We start from the raw sequence: 27275 nt of genomic DNA, 5'->3' as shown, positions 1-27275 counted from the left end.
CAGTTATTATTCACAATTTTGGAAGTTCAGTGGAAAATAAAAATAAGAACTCTTATCTAAAAAAGAGAGAGAGAGAGAGAGAGAGAGAGAGAGAGAGAGAGAGAGCTCATTGGTTGCTTTTTCAGAAGTCCTGAGTTCAATTCCCAGCAACCATGTGGTGGCTTACTAACGGGATCTGATGCCCTCTTCTGGCATATAGGCATGCATACACACAGAGTACTCATGTATTAGTCAGGGTTCCCTAGAGTCACAGAACTTACAGATAGTCTCTATATAGTAAATTTTGAATTTATTGATGACTTAGTCTGCAGTCCAATTCCCAACAATGGTTCAGTAGTAGCTGTGAATGGAAGTCCAAGGATCTAGCAGTTGCTTAGTCCCACATGGCAAGAAGGGGAAAGAGCGAGAACAAAGACTCCCTTCTTCCAATGTCCTTATATGGTCTCCAGCAGAAGGTGTAGCCCAGGTTAAAGGTGTGTGCTACCACACCTTTAATCCCAGATGACCTTGACCTCAGATATCTCTCTGTCTTAATCTTCAGGAATCCATAGCCACTATGCCTCAAGATTTCCATACCAAGATCCAGATCAGAAACTTCTATCTCCCAACCTCCAGATTAGGTTCACTGGTGAGCCTTCCAATTCTGGATTGTAGTTCATTCCAAATATAGTCAAGTTGACAACCAGGAATAGCCACTACAACTCATATACTGCCTTTTCTTTTCTTTCTTTTTTTTTTTTTTTTTTTTTTTTTTTGAGTAAACAAAATTTAAAAAGATAAACTAAGGCTGACTTTGTGTGCAAAAAACAGGGCAGTAACTTGGGTGTCCTAAGAGTTTAACTGTCATATAGTCAATAGCTATATGATCCAATTGAGGTCAAGGGTATAGAAGCACTGAGGGAGGAAGGTTTTCTGACAGGAGTCTGCAGGGACTATCTGAGCATGAGAAAGGGGACGCAATGGTCCACAGGGGAGAGGAAGTGCTGCCTGCATGTGCAAGGAAACCAAGATTGCCTATGAGGATGCTATGGGGAGCATCAGGGACCACTGTCAACCTCTCCAAGTCTTCTATCCTCCAGAGAGAGCCTTCGATGAAATGTTGGTGAGAAAAAGCCTCTACCTGCCCAAAGCGAGAGCCCAGGGGCTCTCAACTCTGAGAGATGTCCTTAAAATAAATGTGTGGCCTGTGGAAAAGCTGCCCTCAGATAACTTGGATGACTTAGAAAAACACATTCCACTTATTACATAACCAACACTGGAAAAATAAGGTTTTACTGTCAGTTTTGTAACTGAGCAAATGTAATAATTTCCAGGTTTAGAAAATGGAGCAGGGCATTTTATTTTACTTGACCAATAGAAATTAAATGGTATCTGTTTATTCTGTATAACACGTTGTTCTGAAACATGTACATATATAGCGGAATGGTTAAATTGTCTGAATAAGCATATTCGTTAGCTCACAGACTTGGAATTTTTGTGAGGCCATTTAATTTTGTATTTACTATTGCATTTGCTTTATTGACGTTTCCTGACCACTTGGCCCACTCCATCTCTGGTGCTTGATTTCAGCTTGAGAAGTCTGATTCCTGAGTGCCTGACAATCGTGCATCTTTTCCTTCATTGTCATTGGTTCTGGATTCGTGATGAGTTCCACAGTTTGTGGCTTCTTTGTACACTCTTTTTATAAATTCATTTCAGTCATATTTTCACATAGTGTGCTTTTATCGTAGTCTTGCCTTTCCCCCAACTCTTCCCATATCCTTCCTTCCTTCCCTATTACCCACCCAACTTCATGTGCTTTTTCTCTCTCAAAAAAGAGACAAAAGAAAAAAAAATGAAAACAAACTAAAAAAAAATTACAAAACAAAGACAAAAGATAGCAGAACAAAGCAGCAAGTGTACAAAAAGCCATGGAGTTCATTGTGTATTAGCAGAAGCCATGGAGTTCATTGTGTATTAGCAGAAGCCATGGAGTTCATTGTGTATTAGCCAACTGCTCCCGAGCGTGGAGCTTTGCCTAGACTGTAGTTGATATGCCTAGTAAAATTCTATTGGAGAAAACAGATTTTTTTCCCTTTTCCTGGCAGGTATGAATTCTTAGTTAAAGGTGCGACTTTATGTCTACTACCTCTTCTCCGGGCTTAGATTTTTTCTAATTTAAAGCTATCCAGGTCTTGTGCATACTGTCAGTCTCTGTGAGTTCCTAGCGGTATTGGTTCTGCTCCGTCTCAAGGACATTAGTCTTTCAGAATTATCCACCACCTCTGGCTCTTACAGTCTTTTCACTCCCTCTTCTGCACAGATCCGTGAGAGCAAAGGTTTGATAAAGGCATTCCATTTAAGACCGGATGCTCCAAAGTCTCACTTTCTGCACACTGACCAGTTAATACTGTGTAGTACAAAAATGATGCTTTTCTAATGTGGGCTGAGTAATGGACTGATCCCTGGGTCTAGCAATATGTCGTTAATAGCCAATTGTTTTGGTTTTGGTTTTTCTTTTGTGCTATGTTTATTTAGCAAAATAATAGTAACCCCCCCTTCCCCAATTAGGACCTATAACCTAGTGTAGTTATAGGTTCTTGAACAATTTATTGGTATTGGTTCCTTCTCGTGGAATGGGCCTTACATACAATGGAAAGGTGATTGGTTACTACCATAATTTTTTGCTACTATTGCAGAAGTATATCTTATAGGCAGGTCACCTGTGGGTCACAGGGTTTTTAACTGGGTAGTATTTATGATTTCCCTACTTGTAGCTTATCTATATATTCTTTGGATTTCAAAAGGAGCAGACTTTTTGTGTTTGTTGTTTGTTTGTTTTTTAACTTCTAAGTCCCAGACGATAGCATCATTTCCTAGAGAGAATCAAGAAACAAGCCACTAGCTGGCCAGGATGATTTTCCTCCACCTTTGCCTAAAGTACATACATGAAAACTACCTGTTTTTCCTCTTGTCACTGTCAGGGATCCAGACATATAGATCCGGACATATAGCATATAGATAGGTATTTCTCATTCTCTTGGGAAAGAAAGTCTGCTTCAAAGAAGTTACAGCAGAAAGACTTTCATGCAACGTCTCATTAACACCAAGGTCTGTGAGAACCCAACCTGAGCCTCATTCTCCTCATACATAAAGTTCGTGAGTGTTGGCGTTGTGGGATTTTTAGATTTCAAGTGATGCATGTAATTGTTTCTAAATTCTATGAAGAAACCATGGACAGCTAGTTGGCCCTGAAATAACCATAAAGGGCTTATTTAAAAGTGACTTGCCCTGTAAGGCAACTCTAGGGCCTTTTATCCCCAGGTGGCACCTACATCTCCATGATTTTAAAAACAAACAAACAAAACAAAACAAAACAAAACAAACAAAACTCAAATTCCACCTTCTGCAGATCCTACTTTTTCTTTAAGTGAGAGCTGTCTTGTCTTCTCCAAAACTGAAGCCCTTCTCTCATTTGGCTCTCAGTCTTCCTGGGAGTTGAGCAGGTAGTCTCCCCACTGTTTAAGACCAAAAGAAACTTCTCTCTACCCAGGAGGAAAAATCAGGAAGAGTCCTACACCAGGCTATCCCCAGTGCTTCCACCACTCTACTTGGCAGTTTTCCTTTGTCAACACAAACTGATTGGAGAACAATGTCAAATGTCATTCCGACCAGCATAATCTAATGAGTGCCTAGGACGTGAATGTACAAAATGGTTCATATAGCATGAGTGTCAAGTAGATCATTGACTATCATATATTCATCAATAAATTCCAGTGTTTCTGTGTAGTATGCATCCCAATGACCATTATCCCTGTTTTCCCAGTGGTGGGAGGAAGTTGAATTGGTATGGTTTATCACTGGTGCAATGACTTGTCTTTCTTAAATTTATACTATTGTTTTCCCATTCTTGTATTGTAGAACAAAAGCAAGGTCTACAAAATTCTTTTTTTTCCATTACAGTTGCTCAATATATGTTAGAGTAATTAAACGGAAAAAAGAATAAATATAGTACTAGTCACAGTATATGTCAATGCACTAGTGTCAATAACTTGACATGAGACAAACTATGAGAATTGACTTAATAAAGTAATCTTGTTTGGAATTTGTATTATTAACTATCTTAGTTTTTCTTTCAACAACTTACAAGATGTGATTTAAAGCTGTAGTACAGCCACCTCTTTAAGAATTGACATTAACCAAGTGTGTTGGAGTACACTTTAGCCCCATCACTGGAGAGACAAAGGCAGAAGGATCTCTGTGAATTTGAGACTAGCCTGGTCCACTCTGGTTCCAGGCCAGACAGATGCATAATGAGACACTGTCCCAAAGTAAAAAAAGAAAAATTGATGTTAGTATTCCAGAGTAAATGGATGCTTTTCCTTTCCTATCTTCATTTGCCTCGTTAAACTACCTGTTTGATTTCTACCTCGTGTTCACTCACCATTGCAACAGCCACTTCTGGTCACTACTTCATTCAGTTGTCACCACTTTCCAAATCTTTGTTTTCTGCCCTGTGTCATGCATTTCTTAATCTGAGAGTTTGTGTTTGCATGGAGTCCTTCAAAACTGTGAATATGCGTTCTGTAAAGTCAGGAAAATTCCACTACAGCGTGATAAGAACCCATACAAGAAAAACATACAGACCCCAGACTTCTCTTCCTTCAGCATGTGTTTTAATTTGCTAAAGCCCTTGTCTGCAATGTTCTGCAAGTAGTGAGCTGGCTAAATAAACACACAAGACTTTATTTACAAAACCATGACTTCAGTACAGAACTAGGTGGTTTCCAACCAAGAACCATAACTGACAACTCAGTGTTTTCCCCGTTAACTTTTGAAGGGAACTTCTAAGGGAGGAAGTGTGGAGGAGACAGAGCATAGAGTGCAAAGATGATTTAGGGAAAGCAGGACAAACAGGGTAACCTTTTCACCGAAGGTGTGATTTCTAACCATGATTTACAAAGGCTTTATATCTGATGATCACATCCACAGATCCACAGGGAACAGCTTTTTTCCCTTTAACCCAAGTTGTACAATAAATGACTAGCCACTGCTACTGCATGTGTCTGCTTAGCAATGCTTCCTGACCACTCCTTTCTCACAAGTGAAACCCTAGCTCTTTGTACCATCCCAAGCTACCTTATCAATGACACTTCACCTTCCCTCCCATTCAGGAAACCTGCACATTAGCCACAGGCATTCTTGCTTTTCCCCAAATCCACCTTCATTTTTCACTTTATTGATTTGGGCATTTTGTCCCTGGTTCTTGGGCTTTCTCTCATTCACCTTTGCCAATGCTTCCAACTTGTTGAAGATCCAGGTAAGGTGTCAATTCCCAATGATGCCTTTCCTGCTCCAATGGAGGCAGCACCCCTTATCCCATGAGATGCCATCCCTTATACCTGACTTTGGTACTCATCATAAAGTACTTACCGCATCAGCTTCCTTGTGGTTTTCTTTGACACTTTAACAACAGAGACTTGCCTTTGGATCTTTGTATTTAGCTCTGAGGTAAAGGCAAAAGTGATCATTGCATTGTTGAGTGAATGGAATCACTGAGAAGACTCACTAACTTATACTGCTGCGCCTTCAACCTTGATAATATAAGCATAGAGCTCAGCTTTTTAACCACGTTGAAATGCATCTTCCAGCGCCGGGCCTAGTGGCACAGGCCTTTAATCCCAGCACTCGGGAGGCAGAGGCAGGCGGATTTCTGAGTTCGAGGCTAGCCTAGTCTACCAAGTGAGTTCCAGGACAGCCAGAGCTATACAGAGAAACCCTGTCTCGAAAAACCAAAAAAAAAAAAAAAAAAAAAAAAAAAAGAAATGCATCTTCCATAAAAATAATCCAGTTGTTGGCACAGTAGCCTTTAGTTTGGTTTTATTAGCATAAATTCTTATTCTTAACCATTTCCATTATGTATGTTTGCATTGAATCTAAACAATAAATAAATTCCATTATTTTACTAGTACTTTAGATTATGCTAGTTAAAATCACTACAGTAAATCTCTAGCTTGGTCCCAGGGGCCATGGAAGGTAATAGGAGTGGTCTTTTCCACTCAGGGTAGATTGTTATTTTTATTTAAATTTCTTGTTTCTGAATCTTATTGTTTCAAGTAGGTAGTTGGCTACTGTGTGAGTGGACTGTTCCTTACATGCTGAGGACCCCCCAGAGGACCTGGGGATGCTGTGTTTGCAGTAGGCAGGAACACTCTTGAGGAATAACACATAAATAAAACTGCTTTCCATCACCTCTCAATTTACGGAAAAACATAGCATCGAGTTAAATATTTAGAAGCTGACGTGACTTTCCTTCCTGGAGCCCCAGCACTCAGAAAAGGCAGCAGAGGTGAGACTCTCCTTGGCAAACAAGGCTTCTTCCAAGTTGTAGACATTCCCTTGACTCCTTTGTTAGCCACATCTCTCCTGCTTGCCTTTGATTTTCACCCTCTGTGCTGGAGAGTGAACTGAGGGCCTCACAGGTGCTAGATGATGCCTTTGTGATGTCCCCAGTTCTCTGGACATCTTCCCAAGCTGGCCTCTTCTGAGCATGTTTGCTGCCATGGCCACAGAGTAAGCATTTCACAGGCATCATCAGTTTAAACCCTCCAAGCTAGATAGTTTATTAAACTTTTTTTTTCCTTACAAAGTAAGGAAAGTGAAGCTTTAAAAGGTTACATCACTTAAACGAGGTCACCACTTAGGTGATAGAGTGTGGATTTTCAGCTGAGGTCCATCTGGCTCTAGGGTCACAGGCTTATCCCCAGCTTAAATCTCCTTCCCTTTAAGTGGTTTATTCCCAATCATCGGCTAACACATTCAGACTCTGCCTCCTGCATGAAATGTTCCTAGCTCCTTATCTTTGCTTCACTTTCTCCGTTGAACCCCTCCCTTTTCTAGGATAAAGATTATAATTTGTCCCAGATGCTTTTTATTGTGAGCTAACATCTCATATTCCCCTCTCCAATCCCTGTGACCTTGCATGGTTGGAGACCGCTTCTGTAGATGTTTTTATTCTGTTTTGAAATGCCAGATTGTCTTTGGAGCTCCCATTCCTTGGCCTGCCAATCGGAACCCAGAATACAGAAGTCCTTGTTATCTATCCTCTGTCGTGATGGGCTCTGGGTAGCTGGATTGACTACTATGACTCATTGGATGCAAAGTACCATAATCCCTTCACTAGTGCCAAACCTCTGCAGTAACAGTTTCTTCTATGATCCCAAGTGTAACCACAGGTTCTTTATCCACAGTGTCTACATCTGGAGATTCCCCTATTCTTTTCTGCATGACTTAAAGACCTCCCTAAATATGTTAAGTACTGAAATGCTTCCCTTTCATCTTAAACCATATTTTCAGTTACACAACAGTGTGAAGATGTGTTGTCAGTTAGCTTTATGTAATTTGAATCAGCACCAGCATCCATTTAATCAAACTTGCTTTAGATCACTTTAGGGGCTGGGCAGCACTAGAAGTACCTTAGTACATGGTTGAGAAAATGCATTACTTTCACTTCTTGAACAGGGCCTTGCAGAATCAACCAAGTACAAAGCAATGTTGAGGTGCATTTAACCTCATTAGTTTCCAGAGGACCCACTATCTCCAATCCGTCAGAGTTGAACTACATTAGTGAGACTCAACTATTTCCAAATCTCATTTACATAATGGATGAGATGTGAAATGAGCCCAATGCAAGAGGAGCCACCCGGAGGCACTAAAGTTTATCACAATATGTAAGAGTTCTTTTAGATCATTGCATTAAATTCCCACTAACAAGATAACAAATTAATTGCCTTTATTACTGTACTAACCCAAAGTCTATTGAGTACAGAGTATCGTCAACCTAGGAAAGCAGCTGGGGTTCCAAGGATGGTGGGCAGGAAGGATTTGTAAGGAGATGGTGAGCATTCCCTTGATTTTTTCCCCTGCCCCTTTAAGAAATTCCAGGCACCTCTGTAATCTGATGGTGGACTTTGGCTTTATTAGTGAGGTCGGCGAGGATGAGTAAATCAACTGTATCAGACAAGCCTCAGGACATCTAGAAATTGATCATTCTGCCGAAATAAGCACTCTGTGTTTATTAGCTGGGAGTTCATCACTATCGCTTCTCCTCATCCAATTCCTAAGAGATTTCAAAGCCATCATCATGGTATTAGCTCGTCTGACTGAACTACTAGAGATAAAGATTAGGAGATCTATCTAATGATGGGTCTGAGTTACTGTGGTTCTGTTTTTTTTTTTTCTTCTTCTTCTTTCTTTCTTCCATGGCCCAGAAGAGAGCTTTACTGGCACACAGTCCATGTGTAACTCTGCACACCTGCACACAATCACAGGGCGTTTCTACCCAGTAAGATGAATTCAAATAATGGGTTAAAGCAGACGCTTTCAAGAAATTCCTTAAAGATCATAATACAGTGAATTCTTCTCCCTTAACATAAAGAAATGGCCACTTAACAAAGGAAATATATGTTAGGTTGATTTCTCTAGCCAGAAACAGTGGGCAATATTGTACTGAGAATAATTAGATTTCATCATCACATTTATAATTAAACTCTCTGTCAGTGATTAGACATCTATAGATATGGCCAGGAGGATGACTGCATAGGAAAACTGATCGCCTACAAACCAGTAATGTGCATTTATCTATTTATACATATATTTATATACACACATGCACTAACCTCCTGATATGAAGCTTTTTCTCCACGTGCCTTCTAAATAAGCCGTAATCAAAATGCAAATGAGGTGACCCAGTTAGCATCACATGGAGGTCTGTATTGCCACACAGATGTGCTGTGCAACCGTATACTCTAGAGGTAGACGCAAAGACATTGCAGAAGATGCCTACACTGACGGATGCTGATTGCTAACGCCCTGCACATTCTTGAGAGTCCAAGGGAGAATCTTCCAGAAACAATAGTCCTCGAGTTTATGTCACATTTATTATTTCTAGGCTGCCCTGTGAATAGAGACTCACAAGCACGCACTAGGGGGACAGGCAAACTTATTCTGTGAAGTTGGAAAATTCGAACCATTGAAACAACATAGCCAACAAGCTGGCCTGAGCCAATGAGAAGCCGAATGCAATGTAACACTAGGTAAAAACAAGTTGCTTCCTCTCAGCAGGTGTGGGGACTGATTTCCATCCCAAAGAAACTACTTGGCCTTACTTTACTGAAGTCCCTCTGTATTCCTCAACAGCCTATTGCAAAGCTTTATACACATTTCAGTAGTAAATCTGTAACTGACCTGTTCCCCAAGGATATAAAGAGCATACTAGAAGCATTGTACTATTAAATTGGTTTTAATTACATGTGAGGATTTGTTCCTCCCTTGTTATTACCTTTTGTAAACCCCCTTATTATATTTTCCATGGACAGGCAACCCTATTGTCTGCATTTTTTAAATCATGGATGAAATTACATCAGCATTACATTGGATTTATCTGCCCTTTGTCCTTTTGTGGTGTGTACAGTGTGTGTGTGTGTGTGTGTGTGTGTGTGTGTGTGTGTGTGTTTGGAAAATTTAGCAAGATTCATATCAGAAGCTAAAGGTTTCTATGAATCTTGACCATGATGCAGAATCTTCTCTCTGTCTATGTTATTCTTCTCAGCAGATCTGAGGTCTGAGATATAGCGTCCTTCCAAAGCCTTATGACTTGGAATGTCTCTTCTTTTTGCAATTTTGGTAGTGGGAGGGTCTTCTGTATGATATCATTGAGCACTTAGAAAAAAGGCCTTTCTGCTCATCAAATCTTTCCACTGCAACAACAAAAAGACTAATTCTGAATCATTGTAATATATCACATAATGTAAACTACATTCAAGTGTGAGTCTGTCTACGATTAAAGCAGGTCCCCTTTAAGCCCATCTATGCACTTCTAACACAAGAGAGGTAAGAACAAATCATGCTGTTTAAAAGTCTCTGTGGCATTTGAAAGCTTAGAATCAGAATAATGGACTGGAATAGATTCTGGCCCAAAGACAGAAGAAGCAGAAAAGCATTCCTTACATTGTCCAACTTCATCCAGCAAGTGTGGGGAAAGCCAGTTTCTCTCAATTCCAGTCTCTTATTTCTCATCTTATCAATATACTTACCTCTAATGTGATTTATTGACTATACATAGTCACCGAACAATTTATTTGAGTCAGTTTTATACTGGAAATGTATTTTTAAGAGACTAAGATCATTGACTCTTAAGGGATCGAAGCTGTTCAGGTCACAGACATAACTTAAACGTGAGGAGTAGGCTTGAAATGAGACAGTTAGTACTGAGAGTGTGTCACTGAGAAATAGTACTGGCTGACATAATGGGTACTTAGTAAGGTGAGGCACTGGAAGAATGATTTTTTGTTTTAATATTAGTTTTCACTTGTTATTGTAACAGATTTCTACAAACTTACATGTTTAAATAAGGCAGCTATATCGTATTACATTATTAGAAATCACAAGTCCAGAGTGAGTCTCACTGAGCAAAACTCGAGGGTGGATTATATCCTGAGAGCTATAGTGGGGTGATTTCTTTGATTTTCAGCTTCTGTAAATCACCTGCATTCCTTGGCCTCCGACCTCATTTCTTGTGTCTTAAAAGCCAGTGACAAAGCTTCTGTCCCTCTGCCACTGTCATACATGTTCCTTTCTCCTCTGCTCTGCCCTGTACTTCTACTGTATTGGTCTCTTGTCCTTCTGCTCTGGTCATTTGGATAAATACATATATTGTCCCTATTTGTGGTCAGCTGATTAGAGGGATCTATAGGTTAGCTGTCTACGACCTTAATTCTCTTTGGCATTGTTACTGTACACGTGCACAGGGTCTAGGAAGTAGCATGTGAGTAATTCTTTTAGGGATGACAGGGCATGACTTCTCCTCTAATAATACAAAGCCTGCTTATTTCTCACAATGATCTCTTTAACTGACAAAGAAACTGGTAAGAGCTAACATTACTTGCTTAAAAAAAATCACACCGCTAGTAAAATGTTACTCTAAGAAATATATTTTTAACTTCTACGTTATACCAAAAAATGAATTTTAGATATTAAGAATGTGTGGCTTGGTTCATGAAAACAATGTCCAAAAACCTGGCTTGAGTCTCAAAGGATAGGGGTGTTGATTCTATATAGTCATCCACGCCACAAACCTTTTAAAGTATCTCATATCTATCAAACTAACTTGTAAGGAACCAAAAGAAATGAATGATTTCTGACTATTAGCATTTCGTAGATATCTAGAAGAATTGGCAGGGAAATAAAGACATATTACAGATTAACACCTATGGTCAGAAGTTTGCACAGTGAAACAATAGATTGGAGAAGAAAGAAACGCTAGGTCTCCCTGACTACAGACGGACACTGCCCTTTGCGCTGCTGCCTTCCCCAATTCAGCACCCTGAACTTGCTTTATATAACCCTTCTCTCGGTTACAGAAAGAACTGCTGGGTTTCCTTCGGTTTTATCATTTTCTTGTTCTATCTGGCTGTCTCTCTGCTCTTAGTTACTGAATCCTACCCACATTTCTAGACAGATCTTTGAGTGAAAAAGTGCTCCCACTCAAGGAGAGTTGGAGTCCGTGGAACCTTATAGTGTCCGGCCCACGCAGGAAGACGGGAGTGGAAATGCAGCCTCTCCAAGCCCATGGGTATTATCTTAGCTTCCTAATGCAGGGCGGACTCACTGGGCCTCCTCTCTGGTCAGGCTGATCAGTTGTATTTGTTTGTCTGCTCCATTGTACCTCTTTCTCTGTGGCTACACTACCTCTGTGAGACAGAGAACACAACTTCCAAGTTTGCGTAGTCACCACTGAAGCAATGGCTCACTTCATGATCATCAACTCTAGGCCTGTGGGAAAGTATTATGACTAAGAGTGACCTTGCCTGAGTTTTATCTTTTAAGGTGTTAAAATGAAGTAAAACTCATCTATCACAAAATTAGTGGTGGTAATCCCTGCTTTATAAAAAGATTATTTGGTGTCTATGAACTCCCCTTGCTTGACAGCCAGCTTTTGTTCCTCTTTTCAAGACCTGAGGCCCCAAGTCTTATGTATTCAGGGTGCCATGCCTTTTGCTGATTTCCAAATGTCCCTCTTCACAAAACTCAGGATCCATGAAGATATATCCATCTGGCTGTGATGTCTCTTTCTAATGGTATCATCTAAAGAGTAGAGGCTCTGCTTCTTGGAGGCTAACGTCCATCAGCCCTTTAGTACCTGCACTCACGGAAAGTCATGGTCACTCTTTGCTCTACAGAAATCATGACAGTAAACTCTTCTAGGAAATGGGAACTTCATTCTGATCAGGGCTGTATTGCTGATAGGGTGGATATTGACTATGTGCTGGTGAATTAATGGTTAGCATGGTGCAACAAAAATAAGCTTTGGGGCCAGAGAACTGGCTCAGTGGGTAAAGGCACTTGCTATGCCTGCCTTATATGAGTTTGATCACTGCCATCCATGTAAAAGTGGGAAGCAAGAAGCAACTCCATAAAGTTGTTCTCTGATCTCTTCCTGTCTGCTGTGGCATGTACACACACACACACACAAACACACAAACACACAAACATACACACACACACACATCATACATGCACACACAATGAAAACGATAAAGAACATTTTTTAATAAGCAAAATGATGTTTACTGGATTTGGCACATGAAAAATACGATTTCAAAGATTGGAAGGTTTCTTACAGCCACATCCAGTTTCTTCTGTAACAAGGATTCTCTTTGTTGGGCATGAGTAAAATCCATCTCCATACTGGATAGGAGGTCAACAGATGAATATTAATTGGCAACTGGAAAATCAGAAAGCAGGGGATTGTTAAAATTTTAAAAACCCCAAAGTCAGAATATTGAGACATGTGGAGGAGAGGTTTGACGTGAAACATGGAGGATCACTTCACTTCATTCACATGCATGACCTGTGAGCATGGGTAGATCATCTGGTTTGCTGTGCCTCTGTTCCCTCATATGTAAATCAGTGACCTCCCCATATACATCTTACCATCCACAAATAGCACACTGCGTGTCAAAGTTCTTTGCAAAATGAAAAGCTACTTAACCAATCAATGGATTTTAATTCCCTATTCATACCAAATTTTTGCATTCTTCAGAATAAGTAGAGGTCACAGAGGTGATGGGAAAGACCAGCCATCCCTGGGTCATTACTTTGCCCCACACACCAGCATACACATCCACTGTGGAAGCAGCTACATTTGTAAATGTTAGAATTTGAAAATTAATTAACCTACTCATCAAACCTACATGAGTCAGGCTCTGTCTGCCACATACCCTGTTTTCTATGGTAGGCATACCTCAGTGAAATCTGTGGGATTCCTCAATGAAGGGGCCATGTGGAGGACCCAACAGTGAGTTGAAGATTGGGGTACCTCTGTGTATGGCCTTAGGACAATCATATGACCTCTCTTGAATCTCTGTTTTCTAACCTACTAGAAAATCTCCATCCTGTGAAGGATATTTGTTTGTCATTGTTTCCTTTTCCCTGTAAAGAAATGAGAAACAAAAGCAAACTGGCTTTATGAACCTGAAAGCAACATACAAATTACTGAAGAGCAGGTTGGATTTTTCTTGCCAAGGTCACTAAGCTCATTAAAGGGATCCTGAGAAAGTCAGCCATCATAAACTCTGGAGTCTGCCATGACCCCTGTGACCTTGAATAACCTGGGGAAGAGGTAATTGAGCAGCTACTTCTTCTTCAGAAGGAAGGGGAATCAAAATATTGAAGCTATTGACTCGCCCGTAAGGCAGTAAACAGTGCTTTGGTCCCTGACCTTTCCGCATCCTGGGGCAGTCAATAACCTGGCCACTGGATTCAGCGCCTGCCAGTGATTTTGATTGGGAGTAGTTTAACCTTGAACTGAGTTCCAAGTAACCAAGGCAACAGGAAGTCAGCTTCTGTGTCTCAGGAGATGAATCCATAAATCAAACCCCTAATGCAAACACGATGCCCAGGTAGAGATTTGAGGGGATAAGTGGTTTGAGAAATTACCTTTGAAAATGAGTGACTGTCGCTGCATCTACTCTACCGTAGTTACAAAGAGATTTTTAAAATTTATCAATGGAGGTCAACAGGTTACTGTGATATGTTTCCATATAAGTAACTTTTAATTTTTCTCTAAACTCTGTGGTTTAATGATGATCAGATGTTAGATTAATGAAGTGATTAGTGTCATCATTTCTTCCTTTAAAAGAACACTATCCTCTAAATATGTAAACATCAGTGCACTATCCTTTGTGTTGGAATACAGGAAAATTCAGAACCCATCTACGGAGCATGTTCTCTGTACAGACTCCCTACTGAATCTCCGTGATAATCCTTCCCCATACCAGCCCTTCTGCACTCTCCCTTCTAGACAGGGGTGCTTTCAATGGCACAGTATGTGCAAGACTCTGGTTCTTTCAGTCTTTTCTCTTTTTAAAGAATCGATTTCCTGCCTCTGAAACTTCAGTTCCTATGAACAGAGAGAGAAGCCAGGCCCAGTCTGGGAAGAAACTCTCCAAGTTTCCCATCATGGACCAATCTGCTGAAACTAGATTGAAAAGAAGCAAACTCTTACATTGGCCACCTGCACAATGTCACTGCCCAAGGGGCTGCTCCCTCCCCCTGTCCCATGCTGTCCAGACCTCTGCTCTCAGAAAGAGTGATTCCCTTCATTCAAAGTTTATCTGATAGTCTTGTCCCTACATGCTGTTTCTGGGTGTCCATCATCCCTTCAAAATCCAAAAATGAGTGAGGAAAATATTAGGGCTAGTTTCCTGTTCCTTTTCTTAGATATAATTTTAAAAGTTGACAACTCCTAAATTGTCTAGGGTTTTTGCAGAAGCTGCACAGCAGTGATCTGAATGACAGAGTGTTTTCAGTGTGGTTTTATGGCATTTAACGTAGTCTGTATCATAAACACTTGAGTGGCAAGTGTACCCAGCAGAGGTATGCTCAGACCAGCTCTAATGAGATGATGTGGTCTGAGACTAATTTAGATGGTAAACATTTGCATGAAAATGGGTACAACTGAAATGACTGGAAATCAGTCTATTCCCAAGTGAGGGTTAAATATTCATCTAATAATCCTGTTTATTGCCTCCATTCCCCAAACACGTCATAATTTAAATAGAAAGGTACCTGCTTAACCTACAGGTACAAAAATGGTTTGTCGGTGACTTTTCCAAAGCGCCAGTCGTTCAGTATAATGATTGCTGAGAGCTGAGAATTCCGAAGTGTGTTTAGAAGGAATACTGCTGTGGTCTTGGAGAGAACCAAAGAGCGGAGTTTTGTTTTGTTTTGCTTTGCTTTGCTTTGCCTTGTTTCCTGCCTCCTGTTCCGACTATCAGATCAGGCTTGTTATCAGCCACAAACTACCCCAATACCACACTCCAAGACATTTATAAATTTGTATTTGCTTCCCCTCAAATTCTGTTTTCCCAATGGGAAAAAAAAAGAAAGTTAATGTATGTTTGTAATTTTCAAAATATGAATAGTTTCTAGAAACAGTGGTTATACTTATAATCCCAACTCTTAGGAGAATGAGACAGGAGGATTGCCACCTGAGTTGTAGGCCAGCTGAGGCTATGTAGTTCCAGAATAGCCTGGACTATAAAGTGAGACCTTCCCCCTTCCTTAATAAATACATGTATCACATTATGATACATATGGTATATATGAAACAGCAAAGTCTAAAACGTAAAGGGGACTCTTCCTAGTCCTACTTCCTATTTTCCACCAGGCCCTGATCCCTCCTTCCTAGCAGTGGCTTCGGGTAGCAATTTGGATGGATGTCCTTATATGTGATTGTACATCTTCTGGGTGCTAGGCTCAGTCTATCTTTAGCACACCTGCGCATTCTGCTAATAGAGCACTCTGCGGACTTTTGTGTGTCTCGATGAGTGTACCTTGTGATATTTTCCCATATCGTTTGACCTTTGTCTCTTTCTACCTTCAAAATACTCTGAAATGCAAGTTCAATTCATGAACGTGCCAAAAAAAAAAAATTGTTATTCATGGCACCTTAAGCAAGTTTCTGAGACGTAACAGAGAGTGGAAGGAGAATGGCAGGGGAGAAAACTGTTAGCATGACCCACTCCTTATTCAGTTGTGTAGTAAGACCTCTGTGCCCTCGGCATGAAGCATGCGGGGACAGACTTGGTTTGTGTTCAGTGTTGTATGGTCCACTGGGTCAAGATGATCCTGGCTTTAGCATTTAGCAACTGGAGATGCCCAACTATACTAAAGAGCAGGAGGAATTTATTTACCTTTTCCTTAAGCTCTGCAAAAGGATGCTCTTCTCATCTATAAAACTGAGAAAATAGGAATAGCTACAACTTGCTGGACTGCCATAGAGCCAAAGTGATTAAAGGTGATCTCAGTGACTGAGGTAACATTGCTCTAAGGAAGGGACTCCATCACTCAGGTTGATTGGCATAGGAAAGAATAGTGTCAAAAATAACTGACAAAACCTAATGTGTTACTGTTGGTCTTAGTGGTGTACAGCCTACTGAGAGAGGAAGCCTAAGTAGAAGGCCCTTTGACATGGATAGAGCACACTCAACCCTCTAGGCTTAGACATGGTTTATAGCTAGGAATGTAGCTAGGTGCCCATATATCCTTAACCAGATCAAGAAAGTGAGCTGAGCCTTTACTTACTGGTTTAAATTACTTCCTAGCAAGTCATGGCTATATTTACCTCTATAAGAATAATTAATAATAATAATAATAATAATAATAGACACACATTAGCAATAATATTAGAGACTTTCAAAGAACGGGGTGTGTCCTGGAATCCATTCCAAGTGCCTAGCATTAATTCACTCGCTGGAACTGGTCGTGTGCCGTTTGCTACTCAGGTACTTATGTCTTCCCAGCTAGGTGAGATGGAAGCCTTACTAGGGTTGGTAGGAATCAAGTGAATCACCCTTTGTACCACACTGGTGCAACCTCTGTAAAGATGGGCTTCTTGATCCTCAGAAAGTTAATAGATACTCAGCACATTATATTGCTTCATTAGGTCTGTGCCTGGTCTCGTATCTAGGCATCCGTTCCAAACGAACCCCTAGTCCTAAACTCACCGACAAATTACCCATGACGATTTTTCTCTTTAAGTATTCTCAACTCGTTGTACGGGAAGGAGGACAAACAGTTGGACTATTTACTCAGATTAAGTTCAGGCTTTATGATGGTTGCCTTGCTGTTCCCTTAAATCAACTACAGGTTCTGGGATTATTGTCTTACAGGGATGCCGAGTCCCCACTTAAAAGTGGACCAGACAGCAGCACACAGTAAGAGCGAGGGCTCAGTATCTGCCATGATGGCCAGGAAGAAGCCGACTGCAGTGGACAGTGTTGCAATTCCCTCAGCACCCATGTTATCTCTCCTTGCTGCATCTGCAGCAACATCGGATGCAGGTGAGTTCTTCGCGATTATGGAAGATGGGCACTTAAAAAGTCCTCTAGTCATGGGGTGGTAAGTGACATCACAATACACTATAGGTGTCTGTGAAACTGTCAAAAACAAAACTAATTGGCGCAATGCAAATGGACCCTTGATATATGTAATAAGTAAATAAATGTCAACACGGAACACTGGGATATGATTCCGAAACTCAGGTGGTGGAGACACAAGGATTGGAAGTTCAAGGTCATCCTCAGCTACTTATTGAGTTTAAGTTAACAAACAAATAAGTAAATACATTTGTAACAGCAAGGACCAGGTTCTGGGGGTGAGGGTCAGCAGTAAAGTTCTTGTTCTGATATGCATAGGTCTCCGCCACACTATCAGGAAAATTAACTGGTTAGTTAATTTAAAAGCAATTGCACACTGGGTATCCAATCAGAAATGCTTGTACCCAGAAGTGATAGAGAATGTGGGGGCCATTTGCATGTACATACCAAGATATCTAACAGTTTTATCTAGAACATAAAAAAAAAAAAAAAAAAGATGTTCCTTTCAGTAGATAACAAACCAACCTGTCCTTTAAAGTCCTTACCATGGTGACTTTGTTCTCTAACACAGTAGATCAATGGGGCACGTTTCTTCTCACCAGTTGATATGATCTTACGTCAAACAATAGTCTTTATTGTCTGTAAACACAACTGGAATCCTAGGTTATGACTAAATGTGATGTGACTGGGCCCTGAACCCCCAAAAGCAAGTATGAAATGTTGCCAACACCCAAACGCCTTCTGGTGATGTCAGGGATATGAGCTCTGCAGGAAACCTTCAGCTCTGTCATGGTACAAATCTGTCTTCACCATGAACCTAAGAAATAAAGTGTCTTCCTCACAGAACCAGAGTGCTCTCATGGCAAGTTTAATAAGTTAAAAGCGTGAAGGGGGGGAAACAACCGGAAAACCAAAGAAAACCTTTCAAGGTGCACTTGTAAAACTAGTGTTTAAGGATCATATACGGCACATGTCCAAGGCCCTGCAGTCACACAGCAGAAAAAAGGAGATGCATATATGTATTAAGATATCTTGAGTGTAAACTGTAGAGGTGGCTCTGATGCTGTCCTGTTCACCAGTTGGTTTTTGATCTGTCAGTAAAGAAGCCATGGCCAATTGCTGGGCGGAAGGAATAGGCGATAAAACCCAACCTTAACATGAAATTCAATGCATTTCATCTATGCCACATACTCTGTTTTGATTATTTCATTTTGAGAATTTCACACATGAAGGAGCAATGTATTTTCATCATAACTCCTCCTCTCCAACATCCACTTTTCAAAATCTTGTCCTCTTTTTCAATAGTTTATGTGATTTGGATTCTATTATATCTAGTTAATGTTGCATATATATGTATGTTGCATGTGTATATGTGTATGCACATATATGTATACATACACACATGAATGTAGGCTTGACCCACTTGGGGATAAGTAATCGACCAAGGGCCCATCCTTGAAGAAAACTAACTCTCCTTCTCTCTCCCATCCACCTGTAGCTCTTCAACTAGAGAGGGGGCACTGTGATTCCTTCCTCTGTCTTTACTAGAATATTGACTACCGTGTTTTGTGCTGACAGCCATATTGTTAGGAGATCTTGAGTGTCCAAGAGATACTGTTCTGCAGCTATTCCTTCCAGTTCTCCAGCTGTTACTCCCTTTCCACTCCCTCTTCCATGATGTTCCCTGAGCCTTGGGTATAGCGGTGACATCATATCTGTGCCTTTTGAATATGGGCACTCCACAGTCACTTCCTCTCTGTACTTTAAGCACGAGTATTTAGAAGGCTGAATGAACTGAACAAAAGGGTAATAGTAGGTTCTCATTTGCAGTCTTTTCAGCCATGGGTTCTTGGTTTACAATTCCGTCTTGAGTTTCTTCTATTGAGTGGAGCCTTAATTCCAACAAGACAGATCTTAATTACTCCCAACAAATCCTGGTGGCCTTCATGGCACCTTCCAGTACAGGCAGAGCTAGCCATCAAGCAGAAGGCTTCCAGGGCAGCACCAGCTCCATATCTCCAAGTCCTGCGACCAAACTATATGCTATTTTAAGCAAGTGAATCTTACTGTCACATTCTGGCAGGCAACCAAGAGCACTGCGGTTGTCTTTATTGTTTGGGAGACCATACAGATCGCTCTCGGTGAACAACTCGAACCTCACCTGGCACTCGGCTTTCGTTTGATAATACATGATAGCATATGATAATGTACCCACCACCACTTGGTGGTGGCAGGGGGCACAGTACAGGATTTCCTTTTTCCTTACAGCAGAATACAATTCGATTGTGTGTGTACCACATTTCCATTATCCATTCATCAGTCGAAGGACATTTAGAACGGTTCCATTTCTTCTTACCTGTTGTGAATGAGTAGAACTTAATATGGAGGAACAATTACTTCCTTAGTCCAGTTGCTATTTTTAGTGCAGCTGTTTTTTGACCGAGACACAGCATGGAGTCAGGAATAGAATGTTCCATCAGCAGCTTCATATTTGTGCTTCAGCATTTGGAATTCTAAAGTTCGGGGATTTAGGTTTGTAGATTAGGAATATATAACCTGTACCTTGTCACCCCTGCCCCCCAGCCTGCTTTTATCTTTTATGTGATGCTGCAGATGGAACTTAGACACCACCCATGTACGCCGGGTACTTTATTACTAAATTACATTCCCAGTCCTTTCGGGAATTTTTTGTTCAAAGGCTAAAGAAATGGATACACTAATAAAAGTCATCTAGGGATGATCTACTCAAAACATCAAAGGGTTTTCTCTTGACCCAGCCATTCATAGACACTGAACACATGTACTGTTTCATCACGTGTATGATCTAAGAAAGAAAGATCACCTAAGAACTAGGAAGGAAAGGTACCATTAAAGACTTTCTTCTTTCTTCTAGCATATTCTAATACCAGTCTAGGAGAAACAACTAAATGGTAACAATCATTTGCTCCTCGTCGGGTTTTAGTAACTAACAGAGCCAAGAGTGAGTGATGGATATCTCTTCTCTCAGATAGATAAACCTACACAGAATTCTGGGAAATAAATGATTGTACCTTATTTTCAGAAAAGGAATCTCAGAATAGTGACCCCATTGCCCAACAGCCGATTGATGGGCAGTAGGCTCTCCAAGCTCATGGTCTCTAGGTTTCGAGACGTCCTGTGTTTACCAAGTCCACACCTTGCAACTCATGATTTCACGATTCCTCAGTGGTCTCCGAGCCCTTGCCAGCAGTTACTCTCCAGATCTCTGCAGTCTTCTTCCAGCTCCTCACTTCCTCTGCTTTCTACTCTAGCACCAGGTCCCAGCCAACCTCACTCTGGCAAGGTCATACCTTTGACCAGAAACAGTGCTTGGGAGTACTCTAAGTACACTGCAGGCAGGTTTTCTTCCTGCTCACGTTTGCTCCCCCCCCCCCCCAAGACCCAGCCTGTCACAGCTCCAGCACAGACTCTCGGTATCCAGTGTTTAGGTTGCACTTACCATCTTCTCCTAGACCATAATCTCAGTCTTACTTATTCCTTATAATAAAGTTGCGTGCATCTCAGAGAAGAGCCCATGACTTAAATGTTTACTGTATTCATGGAATGTAAACTGATGGCACACTCCATCAATATCTATCAAGTAAGTGTATAGGCAAGCACGCTAAGTACTGTCCCAAAGAAGAGACTCATGAACAGTCTTTACTGCAAGCTCATGTTTACATTTATCAAGGTGCTGTGAGCAAAGAGTTCAGCTTGCCTGCCTTCCCACCCTTCCCAGAAGCCACTGGTGATAATACAGTAAGCCCAGTTGAAACGACAGCTTTCAGATATCCATACACTCAATGTGAGATCAGAAGTTCTGTGGTGGGGTGGGGGCAGATCAATGAAATCATCAAACGATGTCATAGTAAGGAAAGTCACGTCATAGAAGAAAGAGTGAGGGAGCCTCTCTGGACCCGTGGCACCTCTATAGGAGGGCATCCAGGCAGAGAGAGCTGGATGGAGTCCCATGACTGGGAATCCAGAAGGGAACAGCTTGACTACAGCAGAAGATCTGGGATGTGGTCTGCACTCTTCACCTTTGAAAATGCTATGGAAACTTACTCATTATGCTCTGAGATCTCCCTCTATGGATGGAAGAAATGTGCCTGGTTTTTTTCTTTCTTTTACTTTTGCTCGCCAAACACGGATATTTCCCAGAGGCCAAAGACAGGTGGTCCACAAATCCCCCCTGCACTCTTCGATTCAGTGTGAAAGACAGTGCGGTTGGGATCACACGCTTATGTGGGCTTACCTCCTCTGTCTGCATCCAGCAGGTAATTTACAAATATGCCAAGCAGTCACAAAAGCAGGTGGGTATTAACGGCAGCGGTAATCAGAGCTAAGCCAAAACTCTCCTGTGTCAGGATGCAGGAACAGGCTATTTCATTCTGGCAGTATAAAAATGAGACTCTCCTGAGAACTGCACAGATTTGGTTGATTTCCGGTCTCCGGCTGCAGAGCAGATCTTTTTCAGGGAAATGAGCCAGAGATCTCCCCCAGGTGCTAGAAGCCAGACCTTCACGAGATTCCACTCTCCACAGACAAATGGCTTCCTACAAACCTGGGGGAGTTGGGAACGCACAGGTGGGCTCATATCCAACACACTGCTTCATTCCATATGTGGAGAAATGGATGCGTCATGAGATTCAGAGATAGGCCTGAGGTCACAGAGTTGGATTTGGGTCCTACTCTCTCATGGCTGCCCACCTCTCTCGTCATCAGTGACAGATATTTATTTCTTAGTAGTGAACCTCTGCTTGTTTACAGAGTGGTTAAGTGAAGCTCATGGCTTCTCTTGAAGCTACTCTCACTGCTGCGAGAGATCACTCTAACTCAAACCAAGCACGTGCTCAGCGGTTAATAGTTTGTGAGTTTGGTTGCGTTTAATTGCACGCCTGTGCAGTAGCCACGCATATGTCTTAGGAAAACAATTCATTTGATTCCTGTTTTGCTTCATTTCATCTCCCACTATCAACAAACTAAATTTAGAATTACTTTGTGCTTCATTTTTAAAATCAATTTTTTTGATAACTTGTTTCCTATTGGGTCATCATTTTTTACAGGATGGTTTGAGAAAACCAGACGACTTTTTCGTTAAAATGGAGGGAAAAAAAGAGTTAAACAAAATGGCTTATAAGACAATAAAATAAAAATTAACAATATTTATATTCATTCTTTGGCTATTTCATAGTGTATACAGTATATTCTGATGATATCCACTTCCCTACTACCTCCCTATAGCTACTCCCAGGGCCACTAACACATCTCCCTCTCAATCCCTGTGATAGAAAAGGCTTCTCTGATCAAGGTTGAGGGCAGCACAGGACTGTGCATGTAAACATGAATGCAGAGTTATTCTAAGAACATACTTAATGAACGGAAGACACTGGAAGGAGTCAGATAAAAATTGGTCCTTTTCTGATGTTCATCTTTCTGATACTGAATACAGACTGGATGTTCATTAAATTATCTTAGTGAAATAATTGGTAGATAGGTGGGAGCTGTATGCTTATCTGGTGCTTAGCATAGTGGATTAACATCTGACAAAGACATGCTGGATCCTAAAACCACTGTTGGTAAGTAAATACTAGCCAGACAATTGGCTTGGAGTCAAGACAGTAGTTTTTCAAATATGTGACCTTTCACTGTTATAAAAGAATGTTTCCCATCATATTTTATATATGTAAGCATTACAGTATGGGAAAGAATATTATAAATCAAAGTCTAATAGCATGTATTCTCCGGCTAGAGAGTGTGTGCAGTTGGACATGTGCATGTCAAAGGGACCTCCCCAGTAGTTTTGTTTAAGGAAAATTGTTAGTATCGTGGAGTGCGAGACACAGGCTATCGGCAACGTTACTGATTGATAGGTTGGGCAATGGAGGAGATGCCCAAGACAGTAACCATCATGAGCTCTTTGAGGGAGAGAAGGGGAGGGAGAAATGGTGGCCCGGCCGCTAGTATTCTAACAGGCCAGCCTGCGTGATCACACTGCTCAATAGGTATTGATCTGCTGCGGTGAAGGAAGCCTCATTCAAGCGAAAGCTGCATCATTATTGGGAGTCATTAGGGCTAATGCAGTGAAGGCTTCAATAAGGTTTGTTCAAAGGGATGCATAATTTGAAACAACTTCTATTACACTTGCCCAATAATGATTTAATAAGCATATTAGATAATCTATACCTGAGTAAGTCAGGCTAATTTTTTCTTGTCTCTGAGTATTGACATAACTTCTCCGGGAGGTCACACAATGGACACAGAAGTCATGATTTCACTCTAGTACCATGGATTTATTTTTCTTCCATCATATTTAGGAAGACCGTATTGATAGGTACATTCCAAATCGTAACAAGAAAAGTCACAACAGTAAGATTGTGGTGGTGGTATACCACAATCTCAAGGACAGAATGATGGAAATGAAATATATATTGCTGTTTCTCTTTCTGTTTGTCTTTCTCTACACACAGAAAGACAGACAGGAAGAGATACACACACAAACACACACAGAGACACACATACTCAAATACACACACAGAGACATGCATACACACAGAGAGGCAGAGACATATATACACAGAGAGACATACTCCAGACACACATGTGAAGAAACACACACACACACACACACACACACACGGTGTGGCTGTGAGTGCTAAGAGTGAAACACATAACAGTTCCTTGTATCTCTCTGTTCTGTATCATAGCTAATCCATTATTCTCTCAAGCTGTACATTGTCAAGTTCAACAATACCACAGTCCATGGATAAGTGATGACACTTAAGTCTCACAAGACTGTTAACCATTTAGGTGTCCTGCTAGTCACTGTGGGTACTGACATACCTTAAACAATTTAGTCATAAACCCTAATTTAAGGCCCAGTCAAAGATAACTTCACTTGTCATCAAGAAACCTGAACAAAGCCAATCAGAATCCTTACAAAGGGCAGGCAGTATGCGTTCTTGATTCTAATGGTATGAGCATGGAACCCAGCACTCAGCTAGCTAGAAGATGATGACTGGAAATTGCTTCTAGCTGCCAAGTCTTGAACAACTGATTGTTCCCTTTGTCACTGCATCCTTGAGAGGGTCTTTGGAAACAACCGTGCTCTGATGAAAAACCGAGTCGTGGGGAGTTGAGGTTTGAGCAGTTATGTACTTCACGTGTCTGGTTTGTCTGTCTGTCTGTTTTTATCTTATGGACAATCATAATATGAAGCTACTAACCAAAATGTTCCTCATGGATGATTTAGCCAAAAGCCTTGTCTTTCAAAAGATCCAATGGAACTGATTCCTCCTAAAGACGATAGTGTTTACCCAGCATAGGAAGCAAACTAAGAGACCTACCAGCAGCTCTTTAAGGGAGAACGCCTGCTGATAAGGATGGTGACAAAGAGACAAAGAAGAAAGGCTCTGTAGGAATCAGGGACTGTTGGCTAAGGTGGGTCAGCGAGTGCCCAATAAACAAATATACAAATTAATATATAGACTGCCCGACTTCTGGAACGTTAACCAGTAAGAAATAACCAGTCCTTTACGGGAGTGATTAGTAGCTCTTGCACAGGTGTGACTGGAAGAGTAGAAGGACACCCTCCCATTATGTGGTCACTAAATGCTTCAGTCAAATATGTATATTCTGACTTGATACTGTCTGTTCTTATAAACTGGGTTATTTCCAGCCTCAATGTTCCTATCTGTAGAATGGGGAGAAAATACCATGTAGTGTAGAGGGTCATGGTGAAGAATACATAAAGTAACACCTGTGAAAATCCTAGAATATTCGTCTTAAGCTCAGCCCTTGGTGCTGCTATTGGTGTTGTGGCTATTATTCTCATTGTTACTATCTGTTTTCTACCTTTGATGTTGTTGTTTTTTTCTTATAAATACAACCTCTGTGTCATCTGAATGCTAATGTATGAGGGTTCTTCCCTAGTACTCAGTCATTGAGTACCACTGCTTCCCTGGCTTCTCCTGTGCCCACTGGACGCCCACACCTGCCATTGGACTAAATCCAGTCTTCAGTTATCAGACCTCGTTGAACCTTTAAAAGACTCAGTGTTTAGCGCTGAGTTGGAAAGAAGATAAATGAAGGTTAGATATTAGTTGAGATGTATTGGACAACTACTTTCTGAGAAAATGAGAAAACTAGTGATTGTAAACAGACACTCTAGCTTCATATCAATTAGTACAGTGAGACAATGCCTTTATCTTCCATAAGTATTAGAAATGAAGTCATTCTGATAATGTTTGGGGAGAAACATTGGAACACCTCACCTGCTTATCCAAGAATGTCTGGTGACCTCAGGGGAAAGCTATTTTTATGGAAAGAGTCTTAGATAGGGCCTGAGGAAAATGCTCAGTGGTTAGAAACACTTGCTCTGCAAGAATCAGCCCCGAGTTCAAATCCCTCCCATCCACATAAAAAGCCAGCATGACTAGGCGTACCTGTAATCCTAGCACTAGTTAGCTAAGCTAGGTTGAACCCAGGGACTCACTGGCTGGCAACCTAGCCGAAAGGGCAAGCTTCTGGTTCAATGAGGCCAGGCCTTAAGGCAATAAGACATAGAGAAAGACCTAGTGTTCTGCCAGCATGCACTCCCAAGCCACACACTTATATCCATGGAACACACGCACACACAATTAGTCTTACCCAATATAAACACGTGCTTTTTCAGAGACTAGGAGAAAAATCAGGATGCATAGTATGTTTCATCACTTAGAAGGTATAGAGAATTTTCATCAGCAGCCAATCTGTGAATGACTGAAAGTTGCCTTGACCTATGTTGTACTTGATTTTACACTGTGACTGTTTTCCTGGGCGTGGATCATTCCATATTTAGTTTTTTTTTTTTTGCCTCATTCAAGTGGACTAGACAGCCTAAAAGCCAGCTAGACCTGTGTAATGCAAGGAATACAAAGAAGAGAACTAAAGACCCAGAGCACTGCTATCAAGCAGTCCTCTAACACAGTATGGTAAGAAGAACCTTGTGCAGTGCTGGCACATAATAGATGCTCAATAAATATGTCTGGATCTAATATAGCTAATTATTTTCTTTCCAAAACTGAGATCTTTGAGAAAAAAAATTTTTAAAAAAAGATGGAAGCTTTAATGACAGGTTTGAAAATGCGCCATGCCTAAGAAATTTAACTCAATTTGTCTCTGAATGCATCATGCAGATAATGCTCCAACCACCTCATGCCACAGTCAGACCCTCTTAAAAATAGAGTAATGATAATAATACATTTTATCTTATTCCCAGTGATAGTATCATTCACGCCTCCATTGGAGCCCAGTGGGAGGCTTGGCTGTGAGGCATCAGGCTCAGGGGGAGTCAGGTGTGATTATTGTAATGAGGACTCCACACTCTGAGAATGTGGTAAGGAAAGCCTCCCATACGTGAAGTGATTTCTATTAAGATACTCGTATCAAATATTCCAGCTCTTATTTCTAAATGGGCGAGAAGGAGAGGACTCTTCCAGGGACAGCTTATATAAAGGGCAAAAAGAAAAGGCACAAATATTTTATGACCAGTGTTGAGATGAAAGTGCAGTCCCTGCTTTGTTCACTGGCTTTTTCTAGTTCCAGAAGTCTAATTAGATTGTTGATTTAATGGTGGTGAGATAATTTAGTGGCAACTGAAAGCAACTCTGTTAATGAGAAGGGGCATCGCACTTTAGGTTTCCTGTAATTAACGGAGAGGGTGGGCTTTTTTTTTTTTTTTTTTTTTGAAGAAGCTCAGTTCCTGTGAAGTTGGGATAGTGTGCCCAGCTGTTGAGAGAAGGGCAAAGTCTCTCCTGCTCATTGCTGCAGAGATGGCCCCAGGCAACGTGGAAGAAA

At 41.0% G+C, this 27275-nt stretch overlaps 1 protein-coding gene across 1 annotated transcript in view; it reads left to right on the top strand.

Moving 5' to 3' along the window:
- Setbp1 (SET binding protein 1) overlaps positions 1-27275 on the top strand; it is a 356761-nt gene that overhangs the window by 308237 nt on the left and 21249 nt on the right. The window contains exon 5 of the mRNA XM_021214418.2: positions 17214-17384. Coding sequence (XP_021070077.1) covers positions 17214-17384 — 171 coding nt within the window. The remainder of the gene's footprint in view (positions 1-17213; positions 17385-27275) is intronic.

This window comes from Mus pahari, chromosome 15, assembly GCF_900095145.1.
Source record: "Mus pahari chromosome 15, PAHARI_EIJ_v1.1, whole genome shotgun sequence".
Classification (NCBI taxonomy): domain Eukaryota; kingdom Metazoa; phylum Chordata; class Mammalia; order Rodentia; family Muridae; genus Mus; species Mus pahari.
The sequence above is the reverse complement of the archived record's forward strand: the minus strand, read 5'-3'. Positions and strand labels throughout refer to the sequence as shown.